At 43.6% G+C, this 16032-nt stretch overlaps 1 protein-coding gene across 1 annotated transcript in view; it reads left to right on the top strand.

Annotated features, from left to right (window-relative positions):
* Positions 1-14988, top strand: part of EGFL6 (EGF like domain multiple 6) — a 34334-nt gene extending 19346 nt beyond the window's left edge. Inside the window, exons 4-9 of the mRNA XM_006088624.3 lie at positions 443-562; positions 3443-3562; positions 5467-5601; positions 8759-8881; positions 12916-13242; positions 14890-14988. Of these exons, the coding sequence (XP_006088686.1) occupies positions 443-562; positions 3443-3562; positions 5467-5601; positions 8759-8881; positions 12916-13242; positions 14890-14900 (836 nt within the window). The 3' untranslated portion in view covers positions 14901-14988. The remainder of the gene's footprint in view (positions 1-442; positions 563-3442; positions 3563-5466; positions 5602-8758; positions 8882-12915; positions 13243-14889) is intronic.
* The last annotated feature ends 1044 nt before the right edge of the window (positions 14989-16032 follow it).

Here is a 16032-nt window from a genome sequence, read left to right as displayed (position 1 = left end):
TTAGGGCCCTATGCATTTTTATTTTATATATTTGTTTGTTAATCCTCACCTGAGGATATTTTTCCATTGATTTTTAGAGAGAGTGGGAGGGAGAGGGAGAGACAGAGAGAGAAACATCGATGTGAGAGACACATCAATTGGTTGCCTCCCACCTATGCCCCAACCAGGGCGTGGGATCGAGCCTGCAACCTAGGTACATGCCCTTGACTGGAATTGAACCCAGGTCCCTTCAGTCCACCGGCTGATGTTCTGTCCACTGAGCCAAACCGGCTATGGTTTATATTATATTTCTTACAAGTTTGGCATTGATCTTTATAGGTGGTTTCGCAATCTTCTGTGCTCATTGAACAACATTCACTGAACATCTTTGCATTACCCAGTCCCACATGTGGATGTTTCCGGATTCAGGGAACCTTTCTCGTGTTCTAACCACCCCCTGCAGATGTGAATGAGTGTGGAGAGAAACCCCGGCCATGCCAACACAGATGTGTGAACACACATGGAAGCTACAAGTGCTTTTGCCTCAGTGGCCACATGCTCATGCCGGATGCCACATGTGCCAGTAAGTGTCAACAGCCAGGCTGCTGTCAGTCAACCTTTGAGGCTTAACTTTTGCCATTTGATGCTTGGAGGAAAGTTGACTTGAGTGATTTAAAAACAAACAAACAAAAACACCGAAAAATCTCTAACATCACCCCAGGCTAAAACATCTTTGAGTAATTTTTTAAAAATTGTGGTAAAATATATATAACATAGAGTGCACCATTTAACCATTTTTAAATGTATGGTTTAATGGCATTTTACACATTCACAATGTTGTATAACTATCACCACCAATTCCAGAACATCTTCACCCCAAAATGGAAACTATCCTTAAGAGTCACCCCCATTCCTCAGACAACAACACATCTGCTTTCTGTCTCTATGGATATGGCTATTAAATAAAAAGAGTAGCTGAGGAACAAAATAAATTCTGTATCTCTATATATGCAGGGATGTATTGGGTTTCTTCACAAAAATAAGCATGTTGGCTAGAATAAGCATATTGTTTCAGGAAGGTGATAAATTTAAATTCCATCTTGGGATATCAATCCCACCAGCTACCTTTCTCACGCCCTTTGCCCCAGGCTCAAAGATTAGTGACTCTTGTTGCAAATACACTCTGATTCACATTCCTGGAAAGAAAAGCCCTTCTGTGATAAAGAGAAACCCACGTCTGTGGGAGAGTGAGAGTCTATATCCATTCATTTACTGAGAAGGAAAGCTTTTCAGGTTTGATGTTGCAGCTAAAAGGTAAACCCATCCTCCTTGCCTGCCTCCCGTCCTCCCTCCCCTCTTCCCATCTCTCTTTCTACCGCCCTGCAGCCCCCAACAAGCCTGGGGCCTGTGCCTTCTGCCAGCTTCCTGTGGTGGCAGAGTCTGGGGACTCCCCAGCCTGTTGTAAAATCTTGGCTAATGCACGGCTCACTGCTCCCCTGGCTTACCCTTGGGCTGTCCCCTCTTGGCAAACTGCCCCAACACCACCACTCATCTAGATTCTTCCTTAGCCAGCAAGCTAAAGAGATAGAGCAGGCATTCAAGAGGCTGTTAAAAAAATCCTTACTGTTATAAATTAAACAGACACCCACCAGAGACAAATACCTAGCTTAATGACTTCTTATGTGGTGAGCACCCATGTAACTACTTACCAAATAGAACTTCTCCAGAACCGCCCCCCCCCCCCCGCAACCCCTCCTCGTGGGAGCCACTAGTCGGGCTTTTATAGTAATCACTTAACATTTCTGAAAAGATACATGCTAATGGATGTTTCTAAAACATTCCATGAAGGCCCAGTCAGTGCCAAAAGAGATATCTTTCTCCAAATGGCAAGATAGGATTAGGTAATTTTGAAGATTAATTTTAAAAGGCGACAACTAAAGAGAAGGAAGAGTAAACTAGAAAGATAACCATCCGTGGGTGTTTGTTACATTACCTTGGCCTGTGTATCTGGCCCTGCCCCCTCTTTGTCTATTTCTGTGTATGTAACGGTTGCCTGGGCCTCTCTGTTTATAGCTCAGCGTGTCCGGGTGGCCCCAAGTGCTCTCCTGGATGCTGATTGTATTGCACCTGGCTCCTTGCAGTCTCTTGTGCAGCTGGGTGATTGGCATGCCATGGATGGGGTGGATGAAGGGAGCATATGCGCCATGCTCTCCTGTTGTAGAAGCTTAAGATCCACATGTACTGGACTCCTGCTGAGGAAAGGCATTTTTGTGAGATAAGTTATGTTTAGCAATGAGCGACAGAAAAATCCAGCTAAATCATCTTATTTGCTAAAATAGCCAGAGGCAGGCAGTTTCACAACTGCTCAACAGTGCACAAAATTCGTGCAAGGGTAGGGTCCCTACTAGCTGCTAGGTGCTGTCTACTAGCTGCAGTCTCTGCCATCATCAGGGTATTGATTTCATTCTCATACTTGTTGCCTCAGAGTCACAATATGGCTGCCGCAGCTCCAGACATCACACATACATTTAAGGGAGGCAAGACAAAGAGGAAAGGAGTGATGCCAGTGAATGAACACCTCTGTCATGACTGTCCCTTTTATTGTGCAGCAGCATCTTTTTCAGAAATCCCACTCCCTCCAGCAGACTCATCTGTACATCTCTTTGGCCACAACTGGGTGACATGGTCACTCCTCTTTGCTGCAAGGGAAACTGGGAAAAAGACAAGTATCTGGCTTTTCAGCCTCGATGATGTTAATATAAAGAGAAAAGCAGGTCCAGAATGGCTAGCAACAATCAGTTTTATCTGCCACATGTTTTAAAACTGGTACTAAAAGACCAAGTCTCATATCTCAAGTGACTCTCTCATTGAGGCTAGACATGCATGGAGAGCTGTCTAGAATGGATGCTTCTGCCCTAATTACTCAGATTGATCACCTGCATCGGAGGTTGCATTTCAACCCTGTAGAGAGCAGCCAGGTGACAAAGAAGTGGTTAGAGCTCAGGCAGGCGGAGAGGCAGATGCAGCCTGGTAACTGAGGGGTGCATGTCCTACCCAAAGACAGTCAAATTCAACACACTGGCCATCAAAACAGACCATGCAGCCACCAAGGCACTGCCCTGCCCAGATTCCATTTGGGTCTCAAACAACGAAGCTTATCCTATAACTAGAGGCCCAGTGCACGAAATTCGTGCAAGGGTAGGGTCCCTGCTGGCTGCTGGCCGGGGCCTTCCTTCATTCTGTGGCACCCCCTGGTGGTCAGTGCACGTCATCGCGAGCAATTGAACTCCCGGTCAGTCTAACTCCCAATTGGTCAAACTCCTGAGGGGACACTCTGCATATTAGGCATGTATATAGATTCCATTCCACGTGTTACATGTAACACCCCAGAACTCTGAGGTGGTATCTCAGTAAGCAATATTTAGCATCTCGGGAGGAGGCTAATCCTTGCCTACTTTTCCAGACTCTAGGACGTGTGCCATGACATACTGCCAGTACAGCTGTGAAGACACGGAGGAAGGGCCGCGGTGTCTGTGTCCGTCCTCGGGACTCCACCTGGCCCCAAATGGAAGAGTTTGCATCGGTAAGGCAGCAGGCATCGCCTCCATGCCCCATCCCCTGCCCTTGACTGATCCCTTTACTCAATTCCTCCTTTTTCTTTTTTGTAACTTTAAATATACTATATACAGTGGGGCCTTGACTTAACGAGTTTAATTCGTTCCGAGACCGAGCTCATTAAGGAGCTCGTTAACTCAAATTACTCTATCAACTCAATGCAAAAAATCAGCCGAGAGACAGCTGGTATCTCAAAAAACTCGTTAGTTGGGACACTCATAAGTCAAGGCCCCACTGTATATATATCTTTATATATTTATATCTCTTTATTAATTTCAGAGAGAAGGGAGAGAGAGAAATATCAATGATGAGAATCATTGATCAGCTGCCTCCTGCACGCCCCCTACTGGGGATCGAGCCCATAACCTGGGCATGTGCCCTTGTCTGGAATCAAACCCAGAACCCTTCAGTCTTCAGGCCGATGCTCTATCCACTGAGCCACACCAGCTAGTGCTCAATTCCTCCTTTTTCACTGATACAATCTTGGTGACTAGACATCACAAGCTCCTAAAAGTATAGACTTATGTCCGGCTCTGAGACAACATTGTTTCCCACGTATGCTCTAGACTTTGGGGTACTAGAAAGAACACTTCTCTATTATTTGGGGGTTGCTTAATGCCATAGTGTAAAAAAAAAAAGAAAGAATTTTCTTTTAGTATATTTATCCTGCACATGTTACTTCGGCCACCAAATTGCATATCCTCATAGTATTGTACTGAATTATATTGCACCAAATATACATAATATTCAGAGTAAGGAGCACAGAGCATTAATAAGCCATGTCAAACCAAGTCAGAACATTGAAAAAGTTATTAATCTTGTTTATTTAAATAAGGACATATCAATCTGATTTAATATTCTTAATTCCTTACTACAATAGAAATATTTTTCACTCAAGGTGCTGGATGTTTATTTATCGTAAACATACATAACTTGATAAACTGCATGTAGAAAGCTCAGCCAAATAGGTCATACCTCAAACACTTTTTAAAAATCATGTAAATTAAAAATTGGCTCTGCTCTTTGAGAGTAATCAGCTTTCATTAGAATGACAAGTTTAGTGTTCTGTAGTAAAAGAAGGTTTCTATGACAAGGCTAATTCCTGATAAAACTGAATCCACACACACACCCCCCCACACACACCACCGCTTTGATTGTTCAGGTGCCATTTTTATTGGAAGGAGAAGAGGGTGTGCAGGAAAGTAATCACTGAAAAATAATTGCTGTCAGTCCATCATTTATTTATTGATTATTTTAAGAATGCAAAAGAAACAATAAGCCAGCACCGTCCTAAAATAACAACACAATATCTATTTGATTTGATATCTGAAAGTGAAATCAAAACCTGAGTCTTTTTAAATTTTTTTTAATTGATTTCAGAGAGAGGAAGGGCGAGGGAGAGGGATAGAAACATCAATGATGAGAGAGAATCATGGATCCGCTGCCTCCTGCAGACGCCCTAGTGGGGATCATGCCCACAACTCAGGCATGTGCCCTGACCAGGAATCAAACCGTGATCTCCTGGTACATAGGTCGACACTCAACCACTGAGCCACACCGGCCTTATACAATTTGTGTATAAGTCTATTCTTATACAGATTTCTGTGATTGGGGTCAATATTGCAGGACTTGGGAGAGCTTGCTAATGAAATAATTATTTTGTAAAATGCAAAATTTAAATGATTGTGTGTTCAGTTGCTTAAAGCGTAGCTGAGTGTTTTCAAAAACTGTGTATGCTATGCAGTTTATAGAGCAGGAAAAATATTAATCCACTCAGCAAACATGTAATGTGTGTGCATGCATGTGCATGTGTATTTCAGAGGGAGAGAGCTTTTCTTGCTGTCACTGACACCTTCTGGTTCTCCATCCTAGATATCGATGAATGTGCCTCTGGCGAAGCCGTCTGCCCCTACAATCGGAGATGTGTGAACACATTTGGAAGCTACTACTGCAAATGTCATGTTGGTTTTGAACTGAAATATGTCAGTGGCCGGTATGACTGTGTAGGTAAGATTTGATGGCACCTTTTTCTTTTTTCCTGTCCCCACCAAACATGTAGGCTTTCTCTACAACTACAGTGGGGCCTTGACTTACGAGTTTAATTCGTTCCGAGACCGAGCTCATTAAGGAGCTCGTTAAGGAGCTCGTTAACTCAAATTACTCTATTAACTCAATGCAAAAAATCAGTGGAGAGACAGCTGGTATCTCAAAAAACTCGTTAGTCGGGATACTCGTAAGTTAAGGCCCCACTGTATTTCAATTCAGTCTATTAGTTGAACAATCTTGGGTACCGACCAGCTGGACAACACAGAAGCAGTTACATTTTTTACATGTCTGGCATTTAGGGAATTCTGACGCCATGAATTATTGGAAGTCAGGTCAGTGAAGATTTAAACTAAGGAACTTCAATCTGGATAGCTCTGTTACGGGGGCAAATATCTTGAGATATGTTTTGTGGCCTTTTTAAAAAAATATAAAATATGTTTTTACTAGAGGCCCAGTGCATGAATTCATGCACGGGTGGGGTCCCTCGGCCTGGCCAGCGATTGGGGTCGATCGGGACAGCCAGCCCGGGGGAGGGACCGCAGGAGGTTGGCCAGACGTGGGAGGTTGGCTGTGGGAGCACACTGACCACCAGGGAGCAGCTCCTGCATTGAGCGTCTGCCCCCTGGTGGTCAGTGCGTGTCATAACTACCGTCCGGTCGCTTAAGCTTTTATATATATAGATTGATTTCAGAGAGAGAAAAGGAGAGGATGAGGGAGATAGAAACATCAATGATAAGAGAGAATCATTAATCAGCTGCCTCCTTCATGCCCCACACTGAGGATGGAGCCTGCAACCCAGGCATGTGCCCTGACAGGGAATCGAACTGTGACCTCCTGGTCTATAGGTCGATGCTCAACCACTGAGCCATATCAGCCAGGCATTTTGTGGCCTTTTTTAAAAAAAAAATTGTATGGTTTTGTTTTTAATTTTCATTCTTTGTCCAGGTACATACCTAAAAATGGGAACAATATAGAAGTTTTTATATTTGATAAAAGGAAGAATAATAAGGCCTGTTTAATCTGGATCTCAGTGATCTGTTCATGGCAGTTTCCAGCAGGGGTGGCTTTGGAAAAACGGCTGAAGGAGATGAAGGCACGTGCTCCTGCCTCTCCTCCTTCAGCCCTTTCGTGTTTCCAGCTCCACATCCCTATAATGTTCCCTTCCAGGGTCACCGAAACCATTCTGCTAAGATTCTGGTATCAGTCAGCGGTGGGCCTGATCAGTGTGAAATAAAACCCTATCCCCTGTGAAGGGATTCCAGGTCTCAATGAGCATGTGGAATGGGGCATCTGTGGAGCCCTTGGATGCATTCCCATGGCCCTGATATAACGTGAGGTCCTAGACCAGTGGTCGGCAAACTCATTAGTCAACAGAGCCAAATATCAACAGTACAACGATTGAAATTTCTTTTGAGAGCCAAATTTTTTAAACTTAAACTATATAGGTAGGTACATTGTTCTTAACTTAATTAGGGAACTCCTAAGGTGGCCTTTGCTAAAAACGTCCTCAATCTGATTGAGGTACGTTCGCTGAGGTCGACCCCTTCCAACACTCCCATCCGCACTCGTCTTGTATACTTGTTTCATCTATCTCCTTTCATTCATCCTCTCTATATGTCCACCCCCCACTTCTTCTAACGCCACTTCTTCAAAATAGATTCGCCCAGGCCGAAAACCAACTTCTGCGCATGGGCCACGAAGTTTCAATCGCACTGGACGTGCGCGCCCGCACGTGATGTTTTGTGGAAGAGCCACACTCAAGGGGCCAAAGAGCCACATGTGGCTCGCGAGCCACGGTTTGCCGACCACTGTCCTATAGTGAAGGGGAGTTCAGGCCCCTGTAGAATCCTAGTCACATGACATGTGTAGCAAACGTGCACATGACATGGAAAGCTAACGGTTGGGGGGAAAGTCGGAATTCAGTCAACCCTGCATTCCAGGACGCATCCCGTGTGATCGGTTTTGAACTGTCCTGTGAAGCTTCCACAGTTCTTCCGTCAGATCTTCTCAAACGCAAAGACCACCCCAGACCGGCTGGTAAAGACCACCCCAGACCGGCTGGTAAAGTCCCTGCTGCAGACCCGCCCAGCTCTGTAATGGGTGATGCCGTGTCACAGAGCAGAAGCCTGTTCCCTGATACCCACAGGGAGGTTCCACGGGACAGGCATGGAGAGCTTCCAAAAGAAACAAATCTTTTTGTGATTTTAAAAGTGATTGAGGTTAGCCCTAGCTGGTTTGGCTCAGTGGATAGAACATCAGCCTGAGGACTGAAGGGCCCTGGGTTCCATTCCGGTCAAGGGCATGTACCTTGGTTGCAGGCTCGATCCCTGGCCCTGGCTGGCCCTGGTTGGGGTGCATGTGGAAAGCAACCAATTGATGTTTCTCTCTCTGTGTCTCTCCCTCTCCCTTCAACTCTCTCTAAAAATCAATGGAAAAATAAATAAATAAATAAATACAAAAAAAATCAATGGAAAAATATCCTCAGGTGAGGATTAACAACAACAAAAGTGATTGAGATTAGCCTCTGAACTCCCTTTGTGGCTAAATTAAAACCAGTAGACTATTTCGTGTGCATATGTCTACAAAAGCATAGCTAGAAAGCGGGCGGAGAAGCGGGCCAATGCACTTCTCACCTGGGTGGAATTTGGTCGACTTTCCTAGTCTAAATCCAGCAGACAAGCTCAGACCAGCCTGACCTTGCTCCTGGCAGTCTGCGGTCTTTGATCAAAATGCCTATATATATGCAGATAATGTCGATGGTTCCTGGCCAGTCTTGTCCTTTGTTAGGAGTTCCAAACCCTTCCCTGTATAGAATGTATTTCCTGATATGGTGATTTAGTTCTAAATGAGACAGATGGGACACTTAAGAAAACAACCTGCACATCTTACAGATTTCAGCAGGATGGATAAGCAGATGAGATTGTTGTGGGGTGGCGAGCTACAGACACTCCCTACCTACCTGGTGTTAGGCAAGCTGGGGCTCCGGGCCAACACACTGGGGGTTATGAACACCTCGCAGTTCTGTGGCCACACTTGGTTTGTTGGCGATGTTGATGGTTGGCCCAAGATGGTAGTCTTTCAGCATGCCCTGTTACTACAAGCTTGTTCACATTTTTAGATATAAATGAATGTGCTGTGAATACCCATACGTGCAGCCTCTACGCCAATTGCCTCAATACCCAAGGATCCTTCAAGTGCAAGTGCAAGCAGGGATATAAAGGCAGTGGACTTCAGTGTTCCGGTAAGTAGCATTTGGTCACGGTGTCTTAGCTCTTCCAATGAAGCATTCTCTTCATGCCTCCTTCCTCCCTTCGTCGGTTTGCCTGCAGTGTGTGAAATTTAACTCGGCCTCAGCCTTGTCTTCTCTACTAATCGGACCACATCTCCAATACTCCAATACTGAAGTTGTAGGCACTACATTATTTTATTTATGTATTCATTCATTCATTCATTCATTCATTTTTAATATAAATTTTTATTGATTTCAGAGAGGAAGGGAGGGAGAGAGAGAGAAACATCAATGATGAGAGAGAATCATGGATCAGATGCCTCCTGCACACCCCACACTAGAGATCCAGCCTGCAACCTGGGCTTGTGTCCTGACCAGGAATCGAACCATGACCTCCTGGTTCATAGGTCGACGCTCAACCATTGAGCCATGCCAGCTGGGGGCAAAGTGGGTATATAAAGAAATCTCAAATCTCCTCCAGAGAAATTGCCAACTTCATCTACAGGAGACTGTCTTGTGAATCCAAAATCCCTGGAATTCCCTGTTTTTATGTCTGAGATCCCCCAATGTGTCAAAGGCCCTCCTACTGCAACTTCCTCCTACATTTTTATATTCTCAAGAAGATGGTGCAATAATCAAGAAATTGTAACGTGAAAAAAATCAGTTATGTCAAATTTGAAACAGCAATACCCAGGTAAAGCCACATCTATCTATTCATGGTCATGCATATGCATGGTTCCTTATCCTCGCCCCAGCTCCCTCTTTACGTACTAAGGGAGGGAAATTGTTGGCACCACAAAGTTCGTAATGGCTTGATCTTTTTTTTCCAAAAGGAAAAAATCAAAACTTCAAAGCAGAAACTGAAAGCAGATGTTTCAGTTTGCCTGGTGTAGGTTACAACCCTCTCCTCATTATTTATTAAAGGTCCTTAGTTTTACGTTACTGATTTGCATAAAGGCAATTTCCAGGGAATGGGTGTTTCCTGTTCATTTTCGTGCTGGATCCTGGGAAGAGATTCAGGGAACCATGTGCAGAATTACACAGTGGGGCCTCCAGGGGAAGGTCTATATCTGATCAGCATATTACAATCAAAACTTAGCATGCGACCTCCGGCAAAGAAGTCAAAACAGGCCATTTGAAGGTCAGGAAAATGAGTAATGATGCCTTACTTGTATTAGTAGTAGTTGATTTCGAACCTATAACTATAGGCTGTCACATTGGTAAATAACTAGGACATTTCATTGAATAGGGAAATGTAGCTCTTGTTATAACAGCCCTAGATTGATTTCAAAGTAAAAGCAATGTATTTTATAAAAGCAATGTAGTAATTAAGAGCATGTATATTTTCAAAGCATTTTTTCTTTCTCCTTTTGATTGCCCAAAATATTGTGGACTTCTTGTTTATTTTCTACCACTTTGGTACAGAGTGAATCAACCAAGTAATGGAGAAGGAATTGAATAGAAGAGATTAAAACATTGCCAAGAAAAATGTTATTTCCAATTTCTTGTATAGTATTCTTTTCAGGGACTAAAGTTGATGTCTACTCCCTTATTTCATTTTCCTCTAAACTATATCCAGGTAGTAGAATTGAATAAATTGGTTCAGCTGTTATTAGTTTTAGACCAGCACATGCCTAGATATTTTATAAAAGAACAATATATTTGATTTTAAAGATCAGTGTTTTAAATTTTTTAAAATATTTTTATTTCACTTTAGAGGGAGAGAGGGAGAGAAACATCAATAATGAGAGAGAATCATTGATCGGCTGCCTCCTGCACGCCCCGCACTGGGGATCGAGCCGGAAACCTGGGCATGTGCCCTAACTGGGAATTGAACTGTGACCTCCTAGTTCAGCAGTTCTCAACCTGTGGGTCACGACCCCTTTGGTGGTCAAACGACCCTTTCACAGGGGTCGCCTAAGACCATCCTGCATATCAGATATTTACATGACGATTCATAACAGTAGCAACATTACAGTTATGAAGTAGCAACGAAAATAATTTTATGGTTGGGTCACAACATGAGGAACTGTATTTAAAGGGCCAGAAGGTTGAGAACCACTGTAGTTCATAGGTCGATGCTTAACCACTGAGCCATGCTGGCTGGGCAGTGTTTTTAATTTTAAAAAATTACTTTTTTTTTACATTAGTTGGATATCTTTAATTGTCATGAGTAGATCCCTGAAAAGGAGGCATGCATCTTTGGGTTCTAGATGTCAAGGCATTTGAACCAGTCTAGAGAAAAGTAACCCTTAACCCTAGAGCAGGAATAAATCTGTCATGGAAATAGGACTGGAAAAAAAGAATCATTCATCTGCTTCACCCTCAAATCCTAGCTCTGCCCCTTGGTATCTGAGTGACTTTGGGCAAGTCACTTAACATGACCCAGTTGCCTCATCTATAAAACAAAGCTGTTGGGCTAAATGATCTTTTTTTCTACCTCTTCAGTTCTTCATTGACCCACCGGGGGCATGAGGAATCAATCTAGAGGTACATTTTTTAAAACAGTTTAATCCAGTGGTGAGAAATAGGAAATGAATGTAAAACAGCAAATGTAAAAGCCTCTACAAATATTCAATAAATAGAATTATTTCACTTTAGATAGTAGTGGGTTGAGGTTAAGAAATTCAAAGCAGAGAGAGAACAGAGAAGAAAAATTAGGTATATACACATTGAACCATAAAGCACAATTTTTATTGGTCACAAATGGCCCATTATTGACCATTTACCTGGTCCAGCCTAATGCTATAGCTGTAATCTTGGAATAGCAAATTTAGACAAATCGATAGGGCTACCTGGACGACCCCAGCTTTAAAGAATACCTGTGTGAAAGCAGAAATATGAGAGGGCCCCGGAGGAATCCATCACCTTAGAACCTGTAGCCCAACTTGGTAGGAGCAGGTATTTCATCATCGTAGTCTCTGAAGCAAAACAAAAGTATGTCCTCTAAGGAAAGATAGTTAAGATACTACCATAACAGCCCTAACCGGTTTGGCTCAGTGGATAGAGCGTCAGCCCTCAGACTGAAGGGTCCTGGGTTCAATTCTGGTCAAGGACATGTACCTTGGTTGCAGGCTCGATCCCCAGTGGGGGTTGTACAGGAGGCAGCTGATGAATGTTTCTCTCTCATCATTGTTTCTGACTCTCTATCCCTCTCCCCTCCTCTCTGTAAAAACCAATCTATAGTATTAAAAAGGTAATATGCTAATTAGACCAGACGTCCTTCTGGACAAGGCCACAGCGGCTGCGAGGGCCAAGGGCTGGCAGCGCAGAAGAGGCGGTGGCTCAGGAGAGGTGGCAGCACAGGCTGGCCAGCACTGCGACCCCTTCCGCAGAGGCGGCAGGAGAGGGGGCTGCGCGGTCCCGGTCCCAGTGATGCCCTTTCTGCAGAGGCAGCCACAGAGGCAGCGGCGCCATGCCTCCACAGAGGCTGGACAGGGTGCAACCTGCTGTGCTTCAACCTCCCACAGTCCCTCCCCCAGCCAGCCTGGCCCCAGATTGCCCCCCACCCACCCGTGGATGGGGGGTGGGGCCAGCACTAAGAAGCGAGGGCTGAGGGCTGACAGCTGAGGTGGCCAGCAGTGGCAGCAGCAGCAGGGTGATGGGGGCGGTGCCTTCCCCTGATCGGCCCAGTTGCCTCCCTCAGAGGGAGGCCAGACTACAGACTACAGCTTAGGCCTACTCCCCAAGGGAGGGGAGTGGGCCTAAGCCGTCAGTAGGACATCCCCTGAGGGTTCCCAGACTGAGGGCTCCCAGACTGTGAGAGGGGGCAGGCCTGGCTGAGGGACCGCCCCCCTCCAGTGCACAAATTTTTGTGCACCAGGCCTCTAGTAAAATATATAAAAAAAGATGCTACCATAACATAACTGCTTAAAACAGATGCACGTATAGTTCTTCCGAAAATATCAAATGGTAGAACCTCATGTGGGTTGATTCTGAAAGTATTCATTTCCAGCACTTGAACACTTTTCAAATGCTCTGTTGTTTTGTGAGTTATCCAATTATCGGCCAAGGTGGAACTTCTCGCCTGTTATTGTTTGTTGTAGTTATCCCTGAAAAGTCTGTGAAGGAAGTCCTCAGAGCACCTGGTACCATCAAAGACAGAATCAAGAAGTTGCTTGCTCACAAAAACAGCATGAAAAAGAAGGTGAAAATAAAAAACACCATCGTAGAACCTGCTGGGACTCCTGCCCCGAAGGGTACCTTGCGGCCCTTTGACTCTGAAGAGAGTGTTTCCAGAGATGGGAACCCAAATGGAAGGGAAAAGGGGAATGAGGAGAGAAAGAGAGAGGGGCTGGAGGAAGAGAAAAGAGATGAAACAGCCCTGAAGAACCACGTGGAGCAGGAACGAAGCCTTCGAGGAGATGTGTTTTGTGAGTATCACTTCTGTTATTTTACACATCTTGTGAAAAATGAGTTGTGATCTCTCTGGGACATGAACGAAGAAAAGACAGTTTCACTCATTAAGTGAAATGGGTTTGGCTCTAAGTCCTAAAAAGCAGGGTTCTCTCTAAGTCTGGAAAGTAACATCTTCTGCAGATACGCAATCACATTTGCTCCTGTGGGCAACAAGAAGTCTGGGTCCTTTCCCCTTACCTTGGGGGGCGGGGGTCCTGTTTGACACAGACCCTCCCATTCCACTCGCAGCAAAGTCAGCCTGCTTGTCCAGCAAGCACAGTTGTCTGTCCGGCTGCCCAGACCTCCATGCAGTTCAACCCCAAACCAGGGAGACCCTTACCAGACGGATCTGCCAAACCCTACATTTTTCCTTCTCGAAGGTACCTTTTACAGGCCCACTCAGTGAAAGGAGAATTTCACGGTTGTGTGGTTATTGTTTTAAAAGCCAAAGTAGACAGTTGTAGGGGAGAAAATGTTAAAAGTAGAGCATACGCTTTAGTTTTCTCCATGAACTGGATGACTACAGAACCCACCAGAAGTCCCAGCTCATACAGGACGGTTTCCCTATTAACTTGCCCTGAACCCCCACACTGAGACTTTCCATTTCATTCTCACTGGGCATCTGTTGCTCCCTCTATATTTTGCCTTGTCTGTTCTTGGCTCTGTGGCCATTGGATTTAACCACGTGAGGAGGAGACCCAGGACCACCCATCCAGGAACTAGTGTGCCAATGACAACATCTCCCCTAACAGAGAGTGAGAATCCCACAAACGTGTATTTCCAGAAGGGACATGTTACCTCCCCCTACCTTGCTGCTTCTCTGTTGATTATTTTAAAAAGTCTTAGATTAAAGTGATTATAACTTATTAGGAAACATTTGTCAACACAAGAAAACAATGACATGCCAGATAGTTTCTGAATATGTGAATCAATATGTTAAGGAAAATAACTGCTACTACAAACTACCAAAATCTGAATATATCAAAATAATTCCCTTTCAACTATATAGTTTCCTATTAAATGTTCACAGGGAATATTAAATTTCTTCCAGTCAGTTTTTTTAGAAAATAATTTTTATTGATTTCAGAGAAGAAGGGAGAGGGAGAAAGAGATAGAAACATCAATGATAAGAGAGAATCATCGATAGGCTGCCTCCTGCACGCCCCCCCTCCCCCCATTGAGGATGGCGCCCACAACCCAGGCATGTGCCCTGACCGGGAATCGAACTGTGACCTCCTGGTTCATATGTCGACTCTCAACCACTGAGCCACACTGGCTGGGCAAGCAGTTTTTTAAAGAAACTCACATTTTTTTTATTTTTGCTTTTATTTATTTAAATGGGAATTCAAGAATTTCTTCTTAAACCTTGCCCTTCTCAGCTTCACAGGGTTTTCCAGATTCATTTAGGTGTTAGAGTGACCCTGTTTTCTCTGAACATAGCTCACTCAGCGTGGATAACTGGCATCTGGAAGATAACATCTATTCCTACTACTCAGTGTCAAAGCCAGTTCCTGTGCAATAGGGTCATATGAGTTAGTCCTCTTTAATAGCTGTTCAATGGTTTGAGTATATCATTGTTTTGAACATTTTGAAGTAATTTTTTATTCCCTCTCCATTATTAGATCACTTTTGAAGCAGAACGTGGCAAGGGCAAAACCGGAGAAATTGCTGTAGACGGTGTCATGCTGGTGTCAGGCTAATGTCCTGGTGGCCTTTTTATCAGTGGATGCTGGAATGTTACTGTTGTCTTTTATATCCTTATATTTGACTTTTAATGTCAGTTCTCTGTTTTTTTTTATATATATTATGTCACAGGTGCCCCTCCATTTAAAAAATACGAACTGAAAAATTGTAATGTACCAATAGAAACATTATTGTAAGCTGCCTTTCTTGTATAGATGCCTCGTTATTTGCTTTAAATTCATTTCTGAATTGATAAAATGTGGAAATGTCAGTTCAGCCTTTCCCCCCAATATATTTTGTCTATATGAGTTGATGAACCTCTCTATACAACACTTCTAGAATTACAAAAAAAAAGCACAGAGAAATGTTTAATTGTGTGACTTTTAGGGCACTTCTTGGAAACCATGACATCACAGATAGACTTTTACCTAAGTTGCTTAGCCTGATCTTTTATAGCCGAACTTGTATGTTTAAATTCTTTGTACTAATATCCAAATAATCACCTTGTGTCATGGTTTGTTTTTCTAAGTAAGAAAATGTGCTAATTTGATTTTATGTTTAGCTATGTGCATGATTATTTGCTTTGTGGAAATGTGGTTTTTATTCTTTTCTCTATGGAAATACTTTATTTTCTTAAAAGTACTTTCTATTATGGGAACACATGGCTGCTTTATTAGGCTTCATAATTGCAAATTAGCATACGTTGTTGAGTTCAAGGCCTCAGAGAACGTAAAACTAAGTTAAGCAAGTAGCAGGACTAAAAAAAAGATGGATACCCTCTTTTCTATTTCTCTTTTCTACCAAATCCAATAACAGCTTTGTACAGTAATGAATCCTGAGTGAATTCTCTGAGGATGAAAGGATACTCTGCTTTAAGATTCTCAGTCACAAATAGCTCCAAGATAGCCCCCAAATAGAAGGTTCTCCAGATATTTTTTTGCCCTCCCCTAAAAGCAATGGGCCATAAGAGTAAGGAAAGAGAGAAGGTGGCCCACTTATTAATCTTTAAAATTTGTAGTCTCACTCTTCAAGTCTTTTATATTGAAACTCTTGTGGGCTGGGGGGTAGCGGAACACATTGTT

Source organism: Myotis lucifugus, unplaced genomic scaffold (assembly GCF_000147115.1).
Source record: "Myotis lucifugus unplaced genomic scaffold, Myoluc2.0 scaffold_49, whole genome shotgun sequence".
NCBI classification, from domain to species: domain Eukaryota; kingdom Metazoa; phylum Chordata; class Mammalia; order Chiroptera; family Vespertilionidae; genus Myotis; species Myotis lucifugus.
This window is presented reverse-complemented; position numbering and strand designations above follow the sequence as displayed.